General features: G+C 50.7%; 2 protein-coding genes across 16 annotated transcripts in view; one reads left to right on the forward strand and one right to left on the reverse strand.

The window, feature by feature from the left end:
* The window catches only part of DDB2 (damage specific DNA binding protein 2), a 21,815-nt gene extending 15,385 nt beyond the window's left edge, over window positions 1-6,430 (forward strand). For 2 of the 4 annotated variants that reach the window (XM_032639890.1, XM_032639889.1), the window contains 5 exons: window positions 1,608-1,753; window positions 3,026-3,125; window positions 3,218-3,395; window positions 3,724-3,866; window positions 5,374-6,430. In XM_032639890.1, the coding sequence (XP_032495781.1) occupies window positions 1,608-1,753; window positions 3,026-3,125; window positions 3,218-3,395; window positions 3,724-3,866; window positions 5,374-5,727 (921 nt within the window). In that variant the 3' untranslated portion in view covers window positions 5,728-6,430. The remainder of the gene's footprint in view (window positions 1-1,607; window positions 1,754-3,025; window positions 3,126-3,217; window positions 3,396-3,723; window positions 3,867-5,373) is intronic. The other 2 variants (XM_032639892.1, XM_032639891.1) reach the window with 2 other exon arrangements.
* On the reverse strand, window positions 1,748-14,525 carry ACP2 (acid phosphatase 2, lysosomal). 12 transcript variants are annotated; one of them, XR_004351064.1, is made up of 13 exons: window positions 14,360-14,517; window positions 13,685-13,780; window positions 13,270-13,356; window positions 12,229-12,381; window positions 12,021-12,119; window positions 11,852-11,941; window positions 11,179-11,311; window positions 10,271-10,353; window positions 10,050-10,156; window positions 9,788-9,963; window positions 6,729-7,464; window positions 5,947-6,064; window positions 1,748-5,552 (listed from the first exon to the last, which is right to left on the reverse strand). XR_004351064.1 is itself a non-coding variant. In XM_032639884.1 (11 exons), exons 1-11 carry the CDS (start codon window positions 14,471-14,473, stop codon window positions 7,331-7,333), a joined length of 1,371 nt encoding a protein of 456 aa, XP_032495775.1. In that variant the 5' UTR covers window positions 14,474-14,518; the 3' UTR covers window positions 6,515-7,330. The 12 variants fall into 12 exon arrangements, 9 of the variants coding, with proteins under 9 accessions (XP_032495775.1, XP_032495776.1, XP_032495777.1 ...); XR_004351063.1 differs by having other exon boundaries at window positions 1,748-5,590; XR_004351065.1 differs by lacking the exons at window positions 1,748-5,552; window positions 5,947-6,064 and adding an exon at window positions 6,515-6,636.
* Window positions 14,526-15,311: the final 786 nt, after the last annotated feature.

The following is a 15,311-nucleotide window of genomic DNA, read 5'->3' on the forward strand; positions in this document are numbered from 1 at the left end:
TTTTATCCAGGTTTGGTTAGTCCTTCTCAGTGCAAGAGTTGGTCATAACCATTTAGCCCACCCTTGCTAGAACGCTCATGCGTTTTACCTTAAATTGTTTACATGTGTTTATTACTAACGCTTTGACACAGGGCCAGTCCTTTTCTTGGAGTAAGTGTTCACTGATTAGGGTTCACCCGGTCTTACATAAACCATATCCATAATGCCTTTTTTATAGGGTCTAGTTTCCATTCCCCAAAAGTGGAGACATAATTTAAAATTAGTTGTGGAGCAATCTGATTGCAGATTCTTTTAAAATTTTTATTACTGTTTCCCACCCTAATTGTTTATAAGTATCTCACCCATGCTTAATTCAACAACTATTATTTTTAGCAAATCATTTTTTTTTTAGCAAATCATTTTTATCTAGTTTTTCCAAAGTGTTCATATGGATTTCATAGAAATAACAATAGTCTTTCTTTTTGCACATATTTCATCAGTTTAATTAAATTACATTTGATGAAATGTTTTAAGTGTTTAAAGTTTAAATGTTTAATAAATCACATCATGTAAATTAAATTACATGATTACAATACAAACTACAACTGGCATACATAGGTTTAAGAACAAACACAACTAACCCTTTGTAAGCATAGAACTCAGCTAGTGGGAGCAGATTATCATATAGCAGCAAGGGTTTGGTGAACCGTGGGCATCAGAATGTTTTAGAGAGGGAATGGAAAGTACCAGTTAGTATGCTGATTGAGTTAAGTGGATGTTGTGTAAGAGGCCTTGTAGAACTAAGGCTGGGATAGCAACAGCATACGGGAGAAGTGGAGGAAGAGCCTTGAGGATGTAAAGTTCTTAGAACAGTGCTTGATATATAATAAACACTTAATAAGGTTATGCTACTGATGTCATGATTATTTTCATCATCATTGTCTGAGATGTCTGGAAAAAACAGGAAGGAGCTCAGATCTGACATCAGCCCTCCTAACCCAGCCACTGTTCCAAGCTGAAGCTCTTCTGAAAAGAGCAGTTATATGATAGATTATGGTACATTCACACAATGGAATACTCAGCAATACAATGGGATGAACTATAGATACAGACAGCAAGTTGGATGAAACTCAGGGGCATTACACTGAGTGAAATGAAAGAAGCCAGTCTCAAAAGGCTGCATACCGTATAATTCATTTATATGACAGTCTGTCAAAGGCAAAACTATTGTATAGTGATGGAGAACGGATCAGTGGTTGCCAGGGGATAGGAGTCGGGGGGAGGATGGGACTACAATGGGAGAGCACAAGGGATTTTGGGGGAAGTGACACAACTGTCCTGCACCCTCATTTTGGTGGTGGTTATTCAAATCTATACGTGTGTTAAAATTCATAGAACTGTATACCAAAAACAACAAATTTACTGTATGTTAATTAAAAAGTATGAAATTAAAACTAAAACCTTAAGAAACAGTACTGTGGAGAGCATCCTACTGTCTAGGCATCTAAGCTGGCCTGGCCCCAAGTGCAGTCTGGCTGGCTCTTGTGTCTGAGCGGAGTATGTGCACCCAGGCCTGGTCCTCTTCCTGGGCCGTTGTCACTCACTGGCTTTTTTCTTCCTTGTGTTAGATTGGAGCTGGAGGGAGCATCACTGGGCTGAAGTTTAACCCTCTCAATACCAACCAGTTTTTCACCTCCTCAATGGAGGGAACAACTAGGCTGCAAGACTTTAAAGGCAACACTCTCCGAGTTTTTGCCAGCTCAGGCACCTGCAAGTGAGTAGTTTAACTCAGAGGGGAAAGGGCTTCTAGGCTCTCGGTGTAGTTCTGGCGAGAGCATCCAGGTCCCATTTCTTTCACCCAAACCTGGCACGGGGAAGAAAGGAAAGGTGTTAGCTCCTTTCCACGTTTCCCTCTCTTTCTCAGACGTTTTCTTTAGCTGCTCTTACTCTGGGCCAGGTGGGTTACTGCTTCAGGGAGTGGTTCTGGAGCTTCAGCTCTTCTGTCAGTCATTCCTGTATTAGACTAGACCTTAATTCTCACTGGACAAGTCAACATGGCATTTGCCTAGAAAGCCACTTAAAGCCTGGACCAGGAATGAAGAACTTAAGATTCCATTCCTTGCATTCACTGGGGTGTAATGACCTGACCAGTTCCTTGATGGAAGCTTAAATGGATACAATCATGTCCATAAAGCACTTTGGACTCCCCAAGAGCAAGTGGCTGGAGAAATTACAAAATGCTTGTCACTTTGATTTCTAGCAAGAGACATGACTCTGCTCCCTAAGTATTTGGGGGTGTGGGGGTCTAACTAGCACTGGGCTGCCCCACAGGGGTAAGAAATACAGGAGCAATAGGACAGGTGACAGAATAGACTTACTCTTCCACAAGAAGCCCTCCCCCTGAAAGATGTTTACAAGGGATGCAAAAGGCAGTGTAGCAAGGATTTGAGGGGAAAAAATGTGAATCTGAGCTCTCCTGGCTGGGTATCAGGATCCCTGAAGCACCCTCCAACCCCATCTCTTCACATCATGTAGTCTGAGGGACAAAAGAGCAAGATACAGCTTCTGAGTTGTGTGTGCCTTTCCCCCTGAATGCTCAGAAGGGGGCAGAAGTTCCTTTCTAGCCAGCTGTGAGGAACAGAGCTGGGCAGTCCCTGTTTGGTGTGTCATATCTCCTTTGGCTCCACCAAGGGTGGAGGGTGAAGGGAGAAAGCAATACCTGAGTCTTCCTCAGGACCCAGGGCTGAAGGGGGCAAGCCCGCCTGGGGACCTTCGTTATGGCTCTGGGTATGGCTGCTTCAGGGACTCTGAGTAGCTGAGGATCCTGGGCCCAGCAGTAACTGGACAAGTTTCTGAGCCCCACCACCCCCATAACCTCTGTGGGGATGGTAGACAAGTCTGAGTGCTCCTCACTGGGAGTCCACGACAAGTTATTCATTCATTCAACAAATATTTATTGACTGTCTAATATACGTGAGCTGCAACAGCGAATAAATGGAACTTGCCTCTGTCCCCAAGAATCTTACAGCACAGTCTCTCCCTCCAGCTTCTGGTTTTGCAGCCTGGATGTGTCTGTCAGAAGCCGAGTGGTGGTCACAGGAGATAACGTGGGGAACGTGATCCTGCTGAACATGGACGGCAGGGAGGTGCGTTCTCTGGAGCCCAGGTCCTCCCCTTCCCTCCCTGACCCCCAGCCTCGGTTCTGCACCCCCCACCTGAACCGAGCTCTTCTCTGCAGCTTTGGAATCTGAGAATGCACAAAAAGAAAGTGACCCACGTGGCCCTGAACCCGTGCTGTGATTGGTTCCTGGCCACAGCCTCCGTAGATCAAACAGTGAAAATCTGGGACCTGCGCCAGGTTAGAGGGAAATCCAGCTTCCTCTACTCGCTGCTGCACAGGCATCCCGTCAACGCAGGTGTGATATACCAGACCTCGTCCTTCCTGCAGACCCTGCTGACCCGACCGCTTCAGGGGTTTTCCCTCAAAGTGTAGAAGCCACTAGGCCAAACCTTTATACCCCTGATAGCATCGGCCAAGCTGAAGTCCTGAAGCCTTTCTGACTCTAGCTGCTCCTATCAGCTGTTGAGCCTCTAGGATGTTTTTGTTCGCAGCCCAGATTCACCTCCCTTCCACCAGTCTCTAGAAAGGAGAGGGAGGGAGGGTGCCCCTGCAAGAGGCCTGTGAGGGCCAGGACAACAGGGGGCCTGTGGTTCCCTGAGCTCAGGGGCTTTTCACTTTGCCAGCTCATTTCAGTCCCGACGGTGCCCAGCTCCTGACCACTGACCAGAAGAGTGAGATCCGTGTTTACTCTGCCTCCCAGTGGGACTGCCCCCCAAGCGTGATCCCACACCCTCATCGTCACTTCCAGCACCTGACACCCATCAAGGTAAGTAATGGAGGGAAGGGAGCTGTGATCATGGGATGGATCAGGTCTACCAGGGTGGGGAGAAGGGGGCAGATGCAGAAGCCTTCAATGCTAGACCTCTTCCTGCGCTGACACAAAGCAATCTCTTATTCTCTGGCTCTCTCTGCACCTTTTGTCCAGCTCTGTGATCCCATTTTGCTGAGTTTTCTTCATGTCTCTTTGATAAGCTTATTTCCCTGAGTTTTTTCCATGCAGCCCAGCTCTCACTGTGGGCACTTTCTGAGATCTTAACCCTCGGTTCTGCCCTTAGTTTCAGTTACCTGTGTGTGCAGCTGATCTGCAACCTAACCTTAGCCCTCATTAGCGGCTTCTCTGGCCTCAGTCCCTAAGGCTTACAGTCCTCAAGTCCTGTGATTCTTTCCTGCTCATGCCCCAAGCAGTCTGAACTCTGCCAGTCCTTCTGCTTTACTAGTATATATTCTTTCCTAGAACCACAGCCCCTCTTCAGACCTCCAGATCTCATGCCTGTACTTCTCTAGTCAGTATAGCATAGTTCAGGCAGGCGGACACCCCCGGGGTTAGAATCCTTGAGCAAATTACTCAAATTTTGGATCCCAGTTTCCTGGTCTATAAAAAGCGAATAATGGTATCTGCCTGACAAGGTTGTTGTGAGGATAAATCCTTATACTTAAAGCACATGGCAACGTGCTTAGCGCCTAGTAAGTACTCAGTAAACAGTGATGACTTGGTAGTAGAGTGGCCCCCACATACCTCAAATCAAATCCAAGCTCTCAGTAACATCAGGGTCCTTTAGCAGTTGGTGTTCCCCATTGATCCTTCCTTATCTCCCACTTGGTATCCAGCCAGCCCAACCAACAGCATCCCAGGTGTGACTTATTTGTGACTTATTTCCAAGCCACTGCCGGTAGCACTTCTTCCTTCCTGCTAACCATGTCTTTTCTCCTTCAGAACTTCCTGGAAAAGCTTTCTTGGGAAAATCCCATCAAGTTCTGTCATTCCAATAGCTGATAGATTTGTTTTGAGCAGGGTGATCTGAGGAACACAGGTGTCCTCCCCTTTTTCAGTCACTAGCCATTTTCTACTCAACTCATTGACATTGATGGAGGAGGGAGAGTAGTGGGATTACTTCAGAACTTATTAGGTCCTATTTGGTTTTGCTTACCGGAGGCTTTTCGCTTTGTTTGTAGGCTTACCTCTTTGGTTCATGTCTGGGTCGGGCTGATGTTAAAACATTTATCAGTTGGTATGATCTCAGGAAATGCAAAGGAGAGAGAAGGCCTGAAGGTGTCCTAAGGGTCAGGGAGGCCAGCTGGGGATTTTAAATTTGCAACGGTAGATGCGCACGCACTTTTTGAAAACCATTCCTGTTGTTTCATGTAGGTCTTATCTCCATTATTAAATTGTTGGCAGTTGTATTAACAAGTGTTGTTAGTGGCAAAGATACTTTTGATGTCCCTCTTGACAGTGTTCTGCGTTTACTCTTGTGACCTGCCTCTCCATCTCCTAGGCAACCTGGCATCCTCGGTACAACCTCATTGTCGTGGGCCGATACCCAGATCCTAATTTCAAAAGTTGTACCTCCCATGAATTAAGGACGATCGATGTGTTTGACGGAAGCTCAGGAAAGATGATGTATCAGCTGTATGACCCAGAATCTTCTGGTATCATGTCGGTGAGGCTTGGGCCCTCAAATAATAATGGGAGGAAGCAGGGATTCACCTTACCTTATTGGATCAAAAACGACCAGAAATTAATCCTTATGTGCCCTTCTCCCAGTACCCTCATTCCCTCCTCATGCTTATCCCCTTGTCTCTGCAGCTCAATGAGTTCAATCCCATGGGGGACACACTGGCCTCTGTGATGGGTGAGTGAATCTCAGGCTGGTAAAGCCCACCCTACTCCCCAAGGTTCAGGGCAGGTTAACCTCCGCTTAGTGCTGCTCCATTCACCCCAGGGTCGTAGTCAGTAAAGATGATGACCAGGGGACAGCGGGCTCTTTGGCCTAGGCCCTCCATCCCTCTTGCTTTGTCTTGGTCACAGCAATGCCTGGCTGCTGCCCAGTTTCCTGGTATCTCCTTACCAAGTCCTAGGTTCCCCACGCCAGCCCCAAGTTTTCAGAGGCTGATGATGGACGGTCCAAGTCAGACTGGTCTCACTCCTCCTAGGTTATCACATTCTCATTTGGAGCCAGGAGGAAGCTGGGAAGCGTAAATGAGAGACATTAATGAAGGTGGGGGCCAAGCAAGGGCTTGGAGCCCCATGGGAACAAGTTCTGCGAGAAGAGGCGGCTTTGTGTTAAAGGGCCAGAGGTATCCGAGTCCTTAGGGTTGGAGCAGGGGCACTGGGACTGCGACACTGGGACTGGGATACTGGCATGTACTGTTCTGGACGTAGCTCCAGAAACTCCAGAGTTGGCGACCCAGCTGCCCCAAGCGTCCTTGCTATAGCTAGCCTGGAGCCAAGCTTCTCTTTTCTCCTCTCTGACATGCAGTGGCAGAGGATCAGGTAGTGGTTTTCGATTTGTGTTCACTATTCACATGGCCAATAAAACCATACCCGACTGAGCTTCTGAGTGGGTCTTCCAGCACTGACCTGGTCAAAGGGCTTCTCAGGTCCCCAAAATGAAGAAAAGGCACAGAAAACAGCACTAAGAGTCCAAAACCTTCATTCTCTGGAAGCTGTCTCAGCCCTATTCTGGGCCACAGTCAGGAGCTATTCAGCTCACAACCTGCCAGCTGGAGATCCCTGGCAGATCCCAGGAGATCCCAGCCTAGATGAGAGGGATAGTAGTTTCGTGGTTCTGTACAACTCACCCCCCCACACCTCCCCCGACTCCCTCCCAAGTACCCACATCCTTCCGACCTGCTCAAGGTGCAGGGGTGACAAAGATGCTGGAAGCATTATGTCTGACTCCAGTTAATGGTGGCTTCTGCTGGACAAAGGAAAACTTCGCTGGCTGGCTCTTGGGTGATCTGGTTCCTTGGTGGCCAGTGTTTGTACCCCCAGCGTTGTGCAGTTTTTCCCACTAAAATAAGCACTGAGAGGCAAGACCGTGTCCTCTGGGCCATTTGCCAAACACTCTAGGTTGGAAGAGAGAGTGAGCAGGGCTTGATGGAGAGGCAAAGCAGATCAAGCGGCAACTCCTTCAGCCTGTTTATCCTAGGTCCTGAGTGAAACTTGAATACTCGTCTACATTTCAGGTCCTTAGAAGGGAGCATGGAGGAGGCAAATCCTGTTTGGAGAAAGCCAGTGTCCAACACAGTACTTGGTTAACGTCAGGCACATGAATGCTGAGTGACAGGTGCCACAGGCCAAGCTGAGCCCCACTTGTTCATCTAGGCTGGGGTGACCAGAGGGAGGCCCAACCCAGGGTCTCCTGTCCATGGGCTGGGGAGCAGCAACAGTCAGGAGCAAGGCCCAGCCCACCTCCCCGAGGAGGCAGAGGGAAGGGGGCTGAGTGGTTGTCAGGCATGGTCCTCCCCGTCTGGAACGTGGCGGTAGCCAGGAGGCTGGGCCTGCATCCGGAAGAGGACGGTGAGGAGCAGCACTATGAGAAGGAAGAGGATGGAGCCACATACAGCCAAGGCCACGATCACCTCTGGGCACGGGGCAGGGAGGGCGAGAGAAAGGTCATGTCAGTGTTCATTCAGCAAATATGAGTGCCTGCCACACGCCAGGTGCTGTTCTTACAATGGGGATATCACAGGGGGCCAAGACAAAGTCTCCCTTGTAGATTTTACATTCTAGGAGAGGAGATGCCATGACAGGCAAATGATAGACATGATGGATTAGTGGCAAATGCCATAAAGGAAAACAAAGCAGGGTAAGGGGGAAATGATGGAGAGGTAGGTCAGTCAGGGAAGGTGTCACTGAGAAAGTGACCATTTGAACAGAGACCTGGAGTCACTGAGACATACAAAAGATCTGAGAGAAGAGTGTCCTGAGGCCAGGGGTCAGGGGATGGGGTGGGTGGACGGGAAGCAAATGCAAAAGGGAATTTGCCTGGCATGTTCTAGGACCAGCAAGAAAGTCAGTATCGCTAGAGCAGAATACACGAGCACAGGAGATGAGGGCAGAGGACCAGACCAAGTAGGGCCTGGAGGACATGGTAAAGAACTTGGGTTTTTGTTTTTGTTTTTTTTTTTTAATTTATTTATTTTTCTTATTTATTTTTGACTGTGTTGGGTCTTTGTTGCTGCATGTGGGCTTTCTCTAGCTGCAGCGAGCAGGGGCTACTCTTCGTTGTGGTGCGCGGGCTTCTCACTGTAGTGGCTTCTCTTGTTGCGGAGCATGGGCTCTAGGCGCACGGGCTCAGTACTTGTGGCATGCGGGCTCAGTATTTGTGGCTCACGGGCTTAGTAGTTGTGGCTCACGGGCTTTAGAGCACAGGCTAAGTAGCTGTGGTGCACGGGCTTAGTTGCTCTGCGGCAATGTGGGATCTTCCCGGACCAGGGCTCGAACCCGTGTCCCCTGCATTGGCAGGTGGACTCTTAACCACTGTGCCACCAGGGAAGCCCAAGAACTTGGGTTTTATTCCAAATGTAATGGGAAGCCACTGGAAGATTCTGAGAAGAGTAGTGATGTGAACTGATTTATGTTTTAAAAAAATTAACTCTGTTGTGCTGAAACACTGGTAAGGCCAAGAACAGAATCAGAAAGAACGTTAGGAAGCTTTTCAGTACTTCAGGCAAGAGATGATGGCAGACTGGGCTAGGGAGCAAGAGCGTGTACTTCAAAGATTGGGCTGGTAGGATCTGCTAGTGGTTTGGAGGTGGGGTCTGAGGAAGAGGGTATTCAGGAGAGCGCTTTGGGTTATGCTATACACCTAGGTTGCATTTACTAAGGTGGGGAAGCCTGGAGGAAGAGCAGATTTGGGGGAAGAGCATTTGGATGGATTGATTGATTTTTGAGCATTTGGATTTAGACTTCAACTGTGACATGCATTAGTTGACATCCATGTAGAGACCTCAAGTCAGCAGCTGTATATGTGACCCTGCAGCTCAGAGAAGAGGCCATGAATCTGTGAGTCATAAAAAGACAGAACTTAGCATGGAGATGGTAATATAAGGCTATAAGGCTGGGTAAGCTCACCTTGGGAGCAGGCATGGATGGGGAAAGAGCGAGGCTGAGCCCTGGGCCATCCACTGGTTAGTGGGGAGGAGAAGCTAGTAAAGGAAGCTGCCTCTGAGTTAGAAAAACCAGAGAAGCCAAGGAAGTGTTTAAGGAAGGAGTGATCGATTCTGTAATGCTGCTGAGAGGTGAGAGAAGCTAAGAATTGGTCACTGGCTTTGGTAAGAGGAGGTCATTGGTCCTTGACAAGAGTGGCTTCCATGGAGTGGCAGGTGACATAAGACTGTCCAGTGTGAGTCTGAGAGAATGGGCAGTGTGGCAGTGACACCAGAGTCTAGGCAACCCTTTGAAGGATTACACCCGAAAAGGGGGGAGAGAAAAGGAGTGGCAGCTGGAGAAGGACGTGGGCCAAAGAGGTTTTTGTTAGGCTTTGAGATGACACTGATCCAGTAGAGCGGTAACACTGAGCACCGGGGTCCGTGTGGAGGTAAGAAGAGATGGACCCAGAGTGTAAGTGGAAAGGCTGGCTCCAAGTGGTGGCTTGTACCAGCGAGTAAGCTGGAACACCTGGTGGTGGGAGGACAAGACAGTTCTCTCCCGGTTGCTTTTATTTTCTCTTAGTATAAGAAGAGGGGCATCGCCTGAGGGTGAGGAGTACGCCTCAGGGTGGGAAATTAACTGTCTAGGGATAGGATGGGCCTCGCCCCAAACCATGCAGCGTCTGAGCTGGCTAAAGGACTGCCATCCCTGCAACAGGACGGCTGGAAGTGCATCAGCTCTCTCGAGACCTGTGGATATGAATTGTAAGCTGTTCTGGGACACGGCCAGCATGGAGGCAGGCAGCAGCTCACCTGTGTCTGCAGGACTGCTTGCCAGCCGGCACTCCTGCTGCCAATCCTTGGGCACAACAGGCTCTGTGAGGCGAAGGAAGTCCTGCAGCGGGCAGCGGTGAGGGCAGCCAGGCAGGATCAGCGGCCAGGGGGCCTTGTTACTCTCATTCCGAAAGTACATTTCCACTGAGAAATTCCTGAGGGTTGATAGAGACAAGATGGGAGCTGCCCACAGTCCCCACGTGAGCGCCTCTCCTCAGGGCAGACCCATAGCTCCACTCACCCGGTATCTTCCTGGTACAGTTCAAATATGTGGCAGGATGCGTAGGGGGCTTGTTCACCATTGTAGACATCCAGCGCCATTTGCAGAGCAACCAGGGTGGTGTCGTGCTGTAGGAGAGAAGGGCTCCCCATCAGCACTGCCCCCCACACCCCCAGGCGCTGAAGAGAGGAGAGATCCAGCTCCTACGTGACGTCAGCACACTGGGGACTGTGGGAGCTTACCGCAGAGTAGACCAGCAGCTTAGGGAGCTGGGAGGTGGTTGCCATCAGGGTCAGGTTCTTCCGTATCTGAGCCAGCAGGACTCCTGAAGGAGAGAGTCCCCAGTGTCAGTGGCTACAGCCATCACCGTCTTCTGACTAGACCTATCTGAGGTCCTCCCCCCCTCTGCCAGTCCTGGGTCTGATCACCAGCACAGAGAACGCTTTAGATTCAGGGGAACCACGCAAACTCTACAGCAGCGCCTGCTCTCTAATAACTTCCAAATTTACAGAAGGAAGCAAGACAAAACAAGGTATCTGTATTTCTCACAGGTGTGGAAACCTGCCCATTTCTTTTTTTTTTTTTTTTTTTTTTTTGCCCATTTCTTTATAAAGGAGCTACGAGGCCCTGCCCATGTTTGAAGAATTCCAGTTGGGAATAAATATAAACTTAAGATTGCTTCAGAGCACACAGGATGGGGGCTCCAGGCCAGGGGAACTCTGTCATGTGTAGGCTCTGAAAACTTTCTAGATCTTGGAAAGGTCTGGCAGCTGGCACTCCCTTGGGTGCTCAGATGAAGAAACTGACGTGTATCACTCTCAGCGTCCTTTCAGAGTGGCCCCTGGTGGTCCTCTGGAGGTAGGAAGTCATTTGAGGGAAGGGAGGGTCTTCTGACATGGGTGAAACTTAAGGATATGAATGGCAGAAAAGCACAAAAACCTAACTGTGGTCACTCACACAGTGACAAACATGCTAAGTATCTGCAGAACTGGGGAGACTGGACGGCTGACGGGATAACTAGGGGGATCTGGTTCTGAAAGAGCAGAGAACACTTCAGGCAGAGAAGTAAGCATGTAAGAAGCCCCCAGTAGCAGATGTCTAATGCTGTAGGGTTCTGACAGGGGAGTGACATGCTGCTTTTGTCACTCACCCCCCTGCAGCCGGGCCTTCTCTGCCTGCTCGTAGATCCCGAAGAGGAAGCGGAAGCTGAAGTCCTTTAGCCGGCTCAGACGTTGCATGGTTGGGGGCGAGGCCCAGGGCGGCAGGACCAGCCCATGTGTCTGCTGTGTACGGCAGCGGGCAGGTTAGCTCCCCAGCCTAGGCCAGAGCCTCTCCCGAGAGCAGCTCTCTTCCCACGTGGGACAGTACCTGTGTGTGTGTGTGTGTGTGTGTGTGTGTGTGTGTGTGTGTGTGAGAGAGAGAGAGAGAGAGAGAGAGAGAGAGAGAGAGAGAGAGAGAGAGAGAAAGGGGAGGGAGAGGAGAGGCAGAGGGACTGGAACCAGGAGACATGGTGGATGGTGTTTAGGCTGCAGGGAACAGGAAAGCAGGCTTGGGAGCGAGAAGTGTGACTCAGCAGGATGGAGTCAGATACCACGAGAGCTCTGGGTGGACAGAAGCAGGAACTGCTGACGACTGATAAACTATTTCCCACTCTGAGGTTCTTTTTCACCAGTGAGGGAAGTTCCCTTGTTTCACAAGAGGTGGCTTGCTTGGACCTCCCCAGTAAGCATGGTGTCCAGGCACTGTGTTCTACTTGGCCTGGTCACCTAGGCCTGTTGAGGTATGAGAAGAGCAGTCACAGCGGGGACCCTGAGCCGGCTCACCTCACAGAAAAGTGTGTCATAGACATTCCAGATGGTCTCCAGTGTCAGGTTCGTAAGCCCTGTCTCGTTGGCCACCATATCCAGAAATTGCTATGAAAAATGGATCAGGGGATCAGTCCTGCCCTGGGGGAAAGGACAGTGTGGTGACCTCCACCTCAGCCCCACTCACTGCATTCTGAATACTCTCATTCTGATACTCCGGTGTCCGCCGGGTCTCGTTCTGCAGCTGTTCAAAACGGGGACATGGGCCCAATGGGAACTTCAGCAGCTGCAGACCAAAGCGGGGAAGCAGAGGCAGAGAAGGAGTCGGGGATCAGCAGGCCAACGGCCAGAATTGTCCCTGTCACCACCTCTGGGGAAGAGCTGGCTGGTCTTACCCTGTCCTCGGCAATGGGCACAGTGTGGACGGGGATAGGCTGCCAAGAGATGTTTGGGTTAAAGCGCTGCATCCCGTCGGGAGGGAAGAGTCCAGCCAGGTTGGCCTCAGCACTCATGAGAGTCCGGTCAAAGTCTGTACTTCGCACATAAACCTGCGGAGATGACAACATAAGTCTCACCTGTGGGAGCGGGGTGGGAGAGCTCTGGCCCCTCACTGGAGCTCCAGGGGTGGTTCTGTTCTTGATGGTCACCTAGCAAATTATAAATCAACCATGCATCTGGCCCTCTCCCCTTCTCTGGCCTTCCCCATCCCTCTTCCCAGCCAAGGCCCACTCAGCTGGGGGCGTAGCTGTCCCCCATCTGTGAAGAACTCCTGTGGGAATGGCTCTAGTTCAAATGCCCCTCCCAGTCCAAAGTGCTTAGTCAACAAGGCTCTCGGGTCTGTCTGCTTGCCTGGTTTATTACAACACCTGTCTCCCTATCTAGGCCTGGGTCCTTGAGGGCAGAAACTGCCTTCAATCACACCCCTCTTTATAACTGTCTTAGAGACGAGGAGAGGAAATAAAATAAGGAACAGAGATATTTGCTTGTGAAAAGGGAGGAATAAGCTGTGAGAAAGGGCAAGATCAGGATACGGCTGGCCCTCAAGGAAACAATAACAACATCTAGGCACAAAGATCAGATCTGTATGGCGCACCATTATGTGCAGTGCTAGCATAGTGCCTGCCCCATAACAGGTACTCAGTAAGTGTCTTGGATGGAAAGCCTGAGTTACTTCACAGAGTCAGAAACTACTTTGCCAGATCCTTAAGTCAGCTTGGATGCTTGATCACTTTTGCCTCTCTCCAAGCCAAGCAGGGGCAACTCAGCCTCTAGGGTTTTGTTCTAGACAGCCCTTGGATGTCTTGTCCTGTAGTTGTGCTGTAACTAAAAGTGCATGGAGGGAGGCCAGAGTGCCCAGCCTCACCCGTAGTCTCCCTGAGGGCAGAGGGTGAGAACAGCACTTCCATTGCCCTTGCCTCTAGAACTCCCAGCCTTACCTCTTGCCGGTGGTAAGAGGTGTTGAGGAAGTCATGGTAGCGCTGTCGCAGAGCCTGGCCCAGCTCCCAGTGCTGTAGCATCCCCTCCTGTGGGCAAACCCAAGGGTTAAGAGGCCCACAGGGAAGGGATGGCTCACGATTACCACAGGGCCTAGCCACTATTGCTTTCCAAGTTCCTGGCTGAAAATAGGAGTGGGTTAATCTGATACCAGGAGTCATTTATTAAGTGGCCGACTGTGCATGGCATTATGTATGCCCATTTTAATCTGGGCACAGATGAAAGTAATATTAAGAAATGTCAAAATCAGCACCCACGTGGGAAAAACCAGTTTGGTAAGGCCCCAAGCTCTGCAACCTGCTCTAGAGGTCACTCATTCTACAGCTCATCCTGAGAGAGAGCTGGCTTCTGACCCACCTTGGTTAGCTGACCAAATCCCTGGGGCCATTCGTCTTCCTGATAGGGGTCCTTGGGGTATGTCTTCACTGGCGAACGGTCTCCATGTCGGTACAGCTGAGGGAAGAAAATGATTAGCCTACAGGTCAGAAGGGTCCCCTCGATGTGGACACAGAGCCAAACTCTGCCCCATGTTGAGAAGGAGCCGTCACTCCCTCTGGAAAGCCTTAACTCTACCAACTGCAAAAGGCCCCAACTCAGAAGTCAGTAACTTCCTCCAGGTTCCAGAGGTTCTAACTTGGCTAAGCAATGTCACTGGAGACCTTGGGAAAATCAAAAGTACAGGTGGGAAAGGAAAAGAAATAAAATCAATGCAGATGGTGGGGGAAACTGGAAAAAAAATCACCAAAGGTTTTCTTCGCGAGCCTCTTACCATTCAGCTACATCCCTGTCCCAAGGCAGACTCACCCGACCTATCCTCTAATACTGAATTCCGTACACCCTGCCCCCCCAAATACCCCAGAGCTTCACAAAAACTGCGAACCCTGGCCTCCAACCCCGCAGGCCGGTCGTCTCTTCTTAAACCAGCTCCTCCTCCAATGGACCCCAGACCCCAGCAAAGCCCCGCCCATCCCTCCACCCGCAGGCCGGTGCCCTCCTAGCACTGGCGAGCCTTTGGCGACCCCATCTCATTACCAAGGTAACGAAACGCAGACGCCGGGCCTGGGTAGGTGGCATCACCATCAGGTTAACACCAAGGAAGAGCTGGAGAAGAGCCACCCGGCTCCAGCCGAACTGTCTGCCCGCCATCACCGCTGTGGTCTGTGCAGCAAAGAGGCTGGAACCCGCTGAGTGGCACTTGCAGCAGCCGCCCGGACGCACCCTTAAGGACGCACGGCGGAAGTGCTCTCGCCGCCATCTTGCTAAAGGGGGGGCAGGGATGGAGGGAGGGGGAATCAGGTAGGGAATTCCTGTAGGAGGTTCGCGATCCCGCCGTGGCGGAGAAGCGTGGGAATGTAGCGCGACCTCGCCCTGCAGAAAGGGCTTGAAGACCTCGTCTTGGTAAAGAGAACACTGAGCGTGGGTTTTGCCTCTGCCCGCGGAGACCCAGTACCAAGGTGGCTCTTGTATTGGGCCGGACCGTGGCCGGCACAGCAAGCGACCCCCTCGGGCCGGGGTGCTGCCGGGCCTGACCTAGAGCGAGAGCGGGTGCAGAATTGGGGCGAGGGGTGGTATAGGGCGCCTTTCTCCACACCCCTTCCTTCGGGTGGAATTTGAGCCTTGGCACTGGCTCTCTTCCCTGGAAGAAGTCTTGTTTTGGGTGTAGGGCACAGCGTGTAAACAGCCCTTTTGGACTCCTGTGTCCCTGAGGTTGGTCCCAGTGTAGCCAATGCTCATTTCCTGAGCAAAGCTTAAGGACTCCTCTCACTCCCCCTTCCAGTCCTTTCCCTGTCCTCCCACCCGTCCACTTCCAAGTTTTAGTTAATTAGAATCAAGATGTCATGCCTCTTCTCAAAGGAGTTGGGTTGCACAGGATGTTCAGACTTTGCAAAACCAAAGCAGTGAATGCGTAGGGGCGAAATTTCAGACCAGTGGGGAGATATATAGGGGTAAGGGGAAGGAGCATATACGGTGGGAGTAGGTGGGG

This window comes from Phocoena sinus, chromosome 8, assembly GCF_008692025.1.
Source record: "Phocoena sinus isolate mPhoSin1 chromosome 8, mPhoSin1.pri, whole genome shotgun sequence".
Classification (NCBI taxonomy): domain Eukaryota; kingdom Metazoa; phylum Chordata; class Mammalia; order Artiodactyla; family Phocoenidae; genus Phocoena; species Phocoena sinus.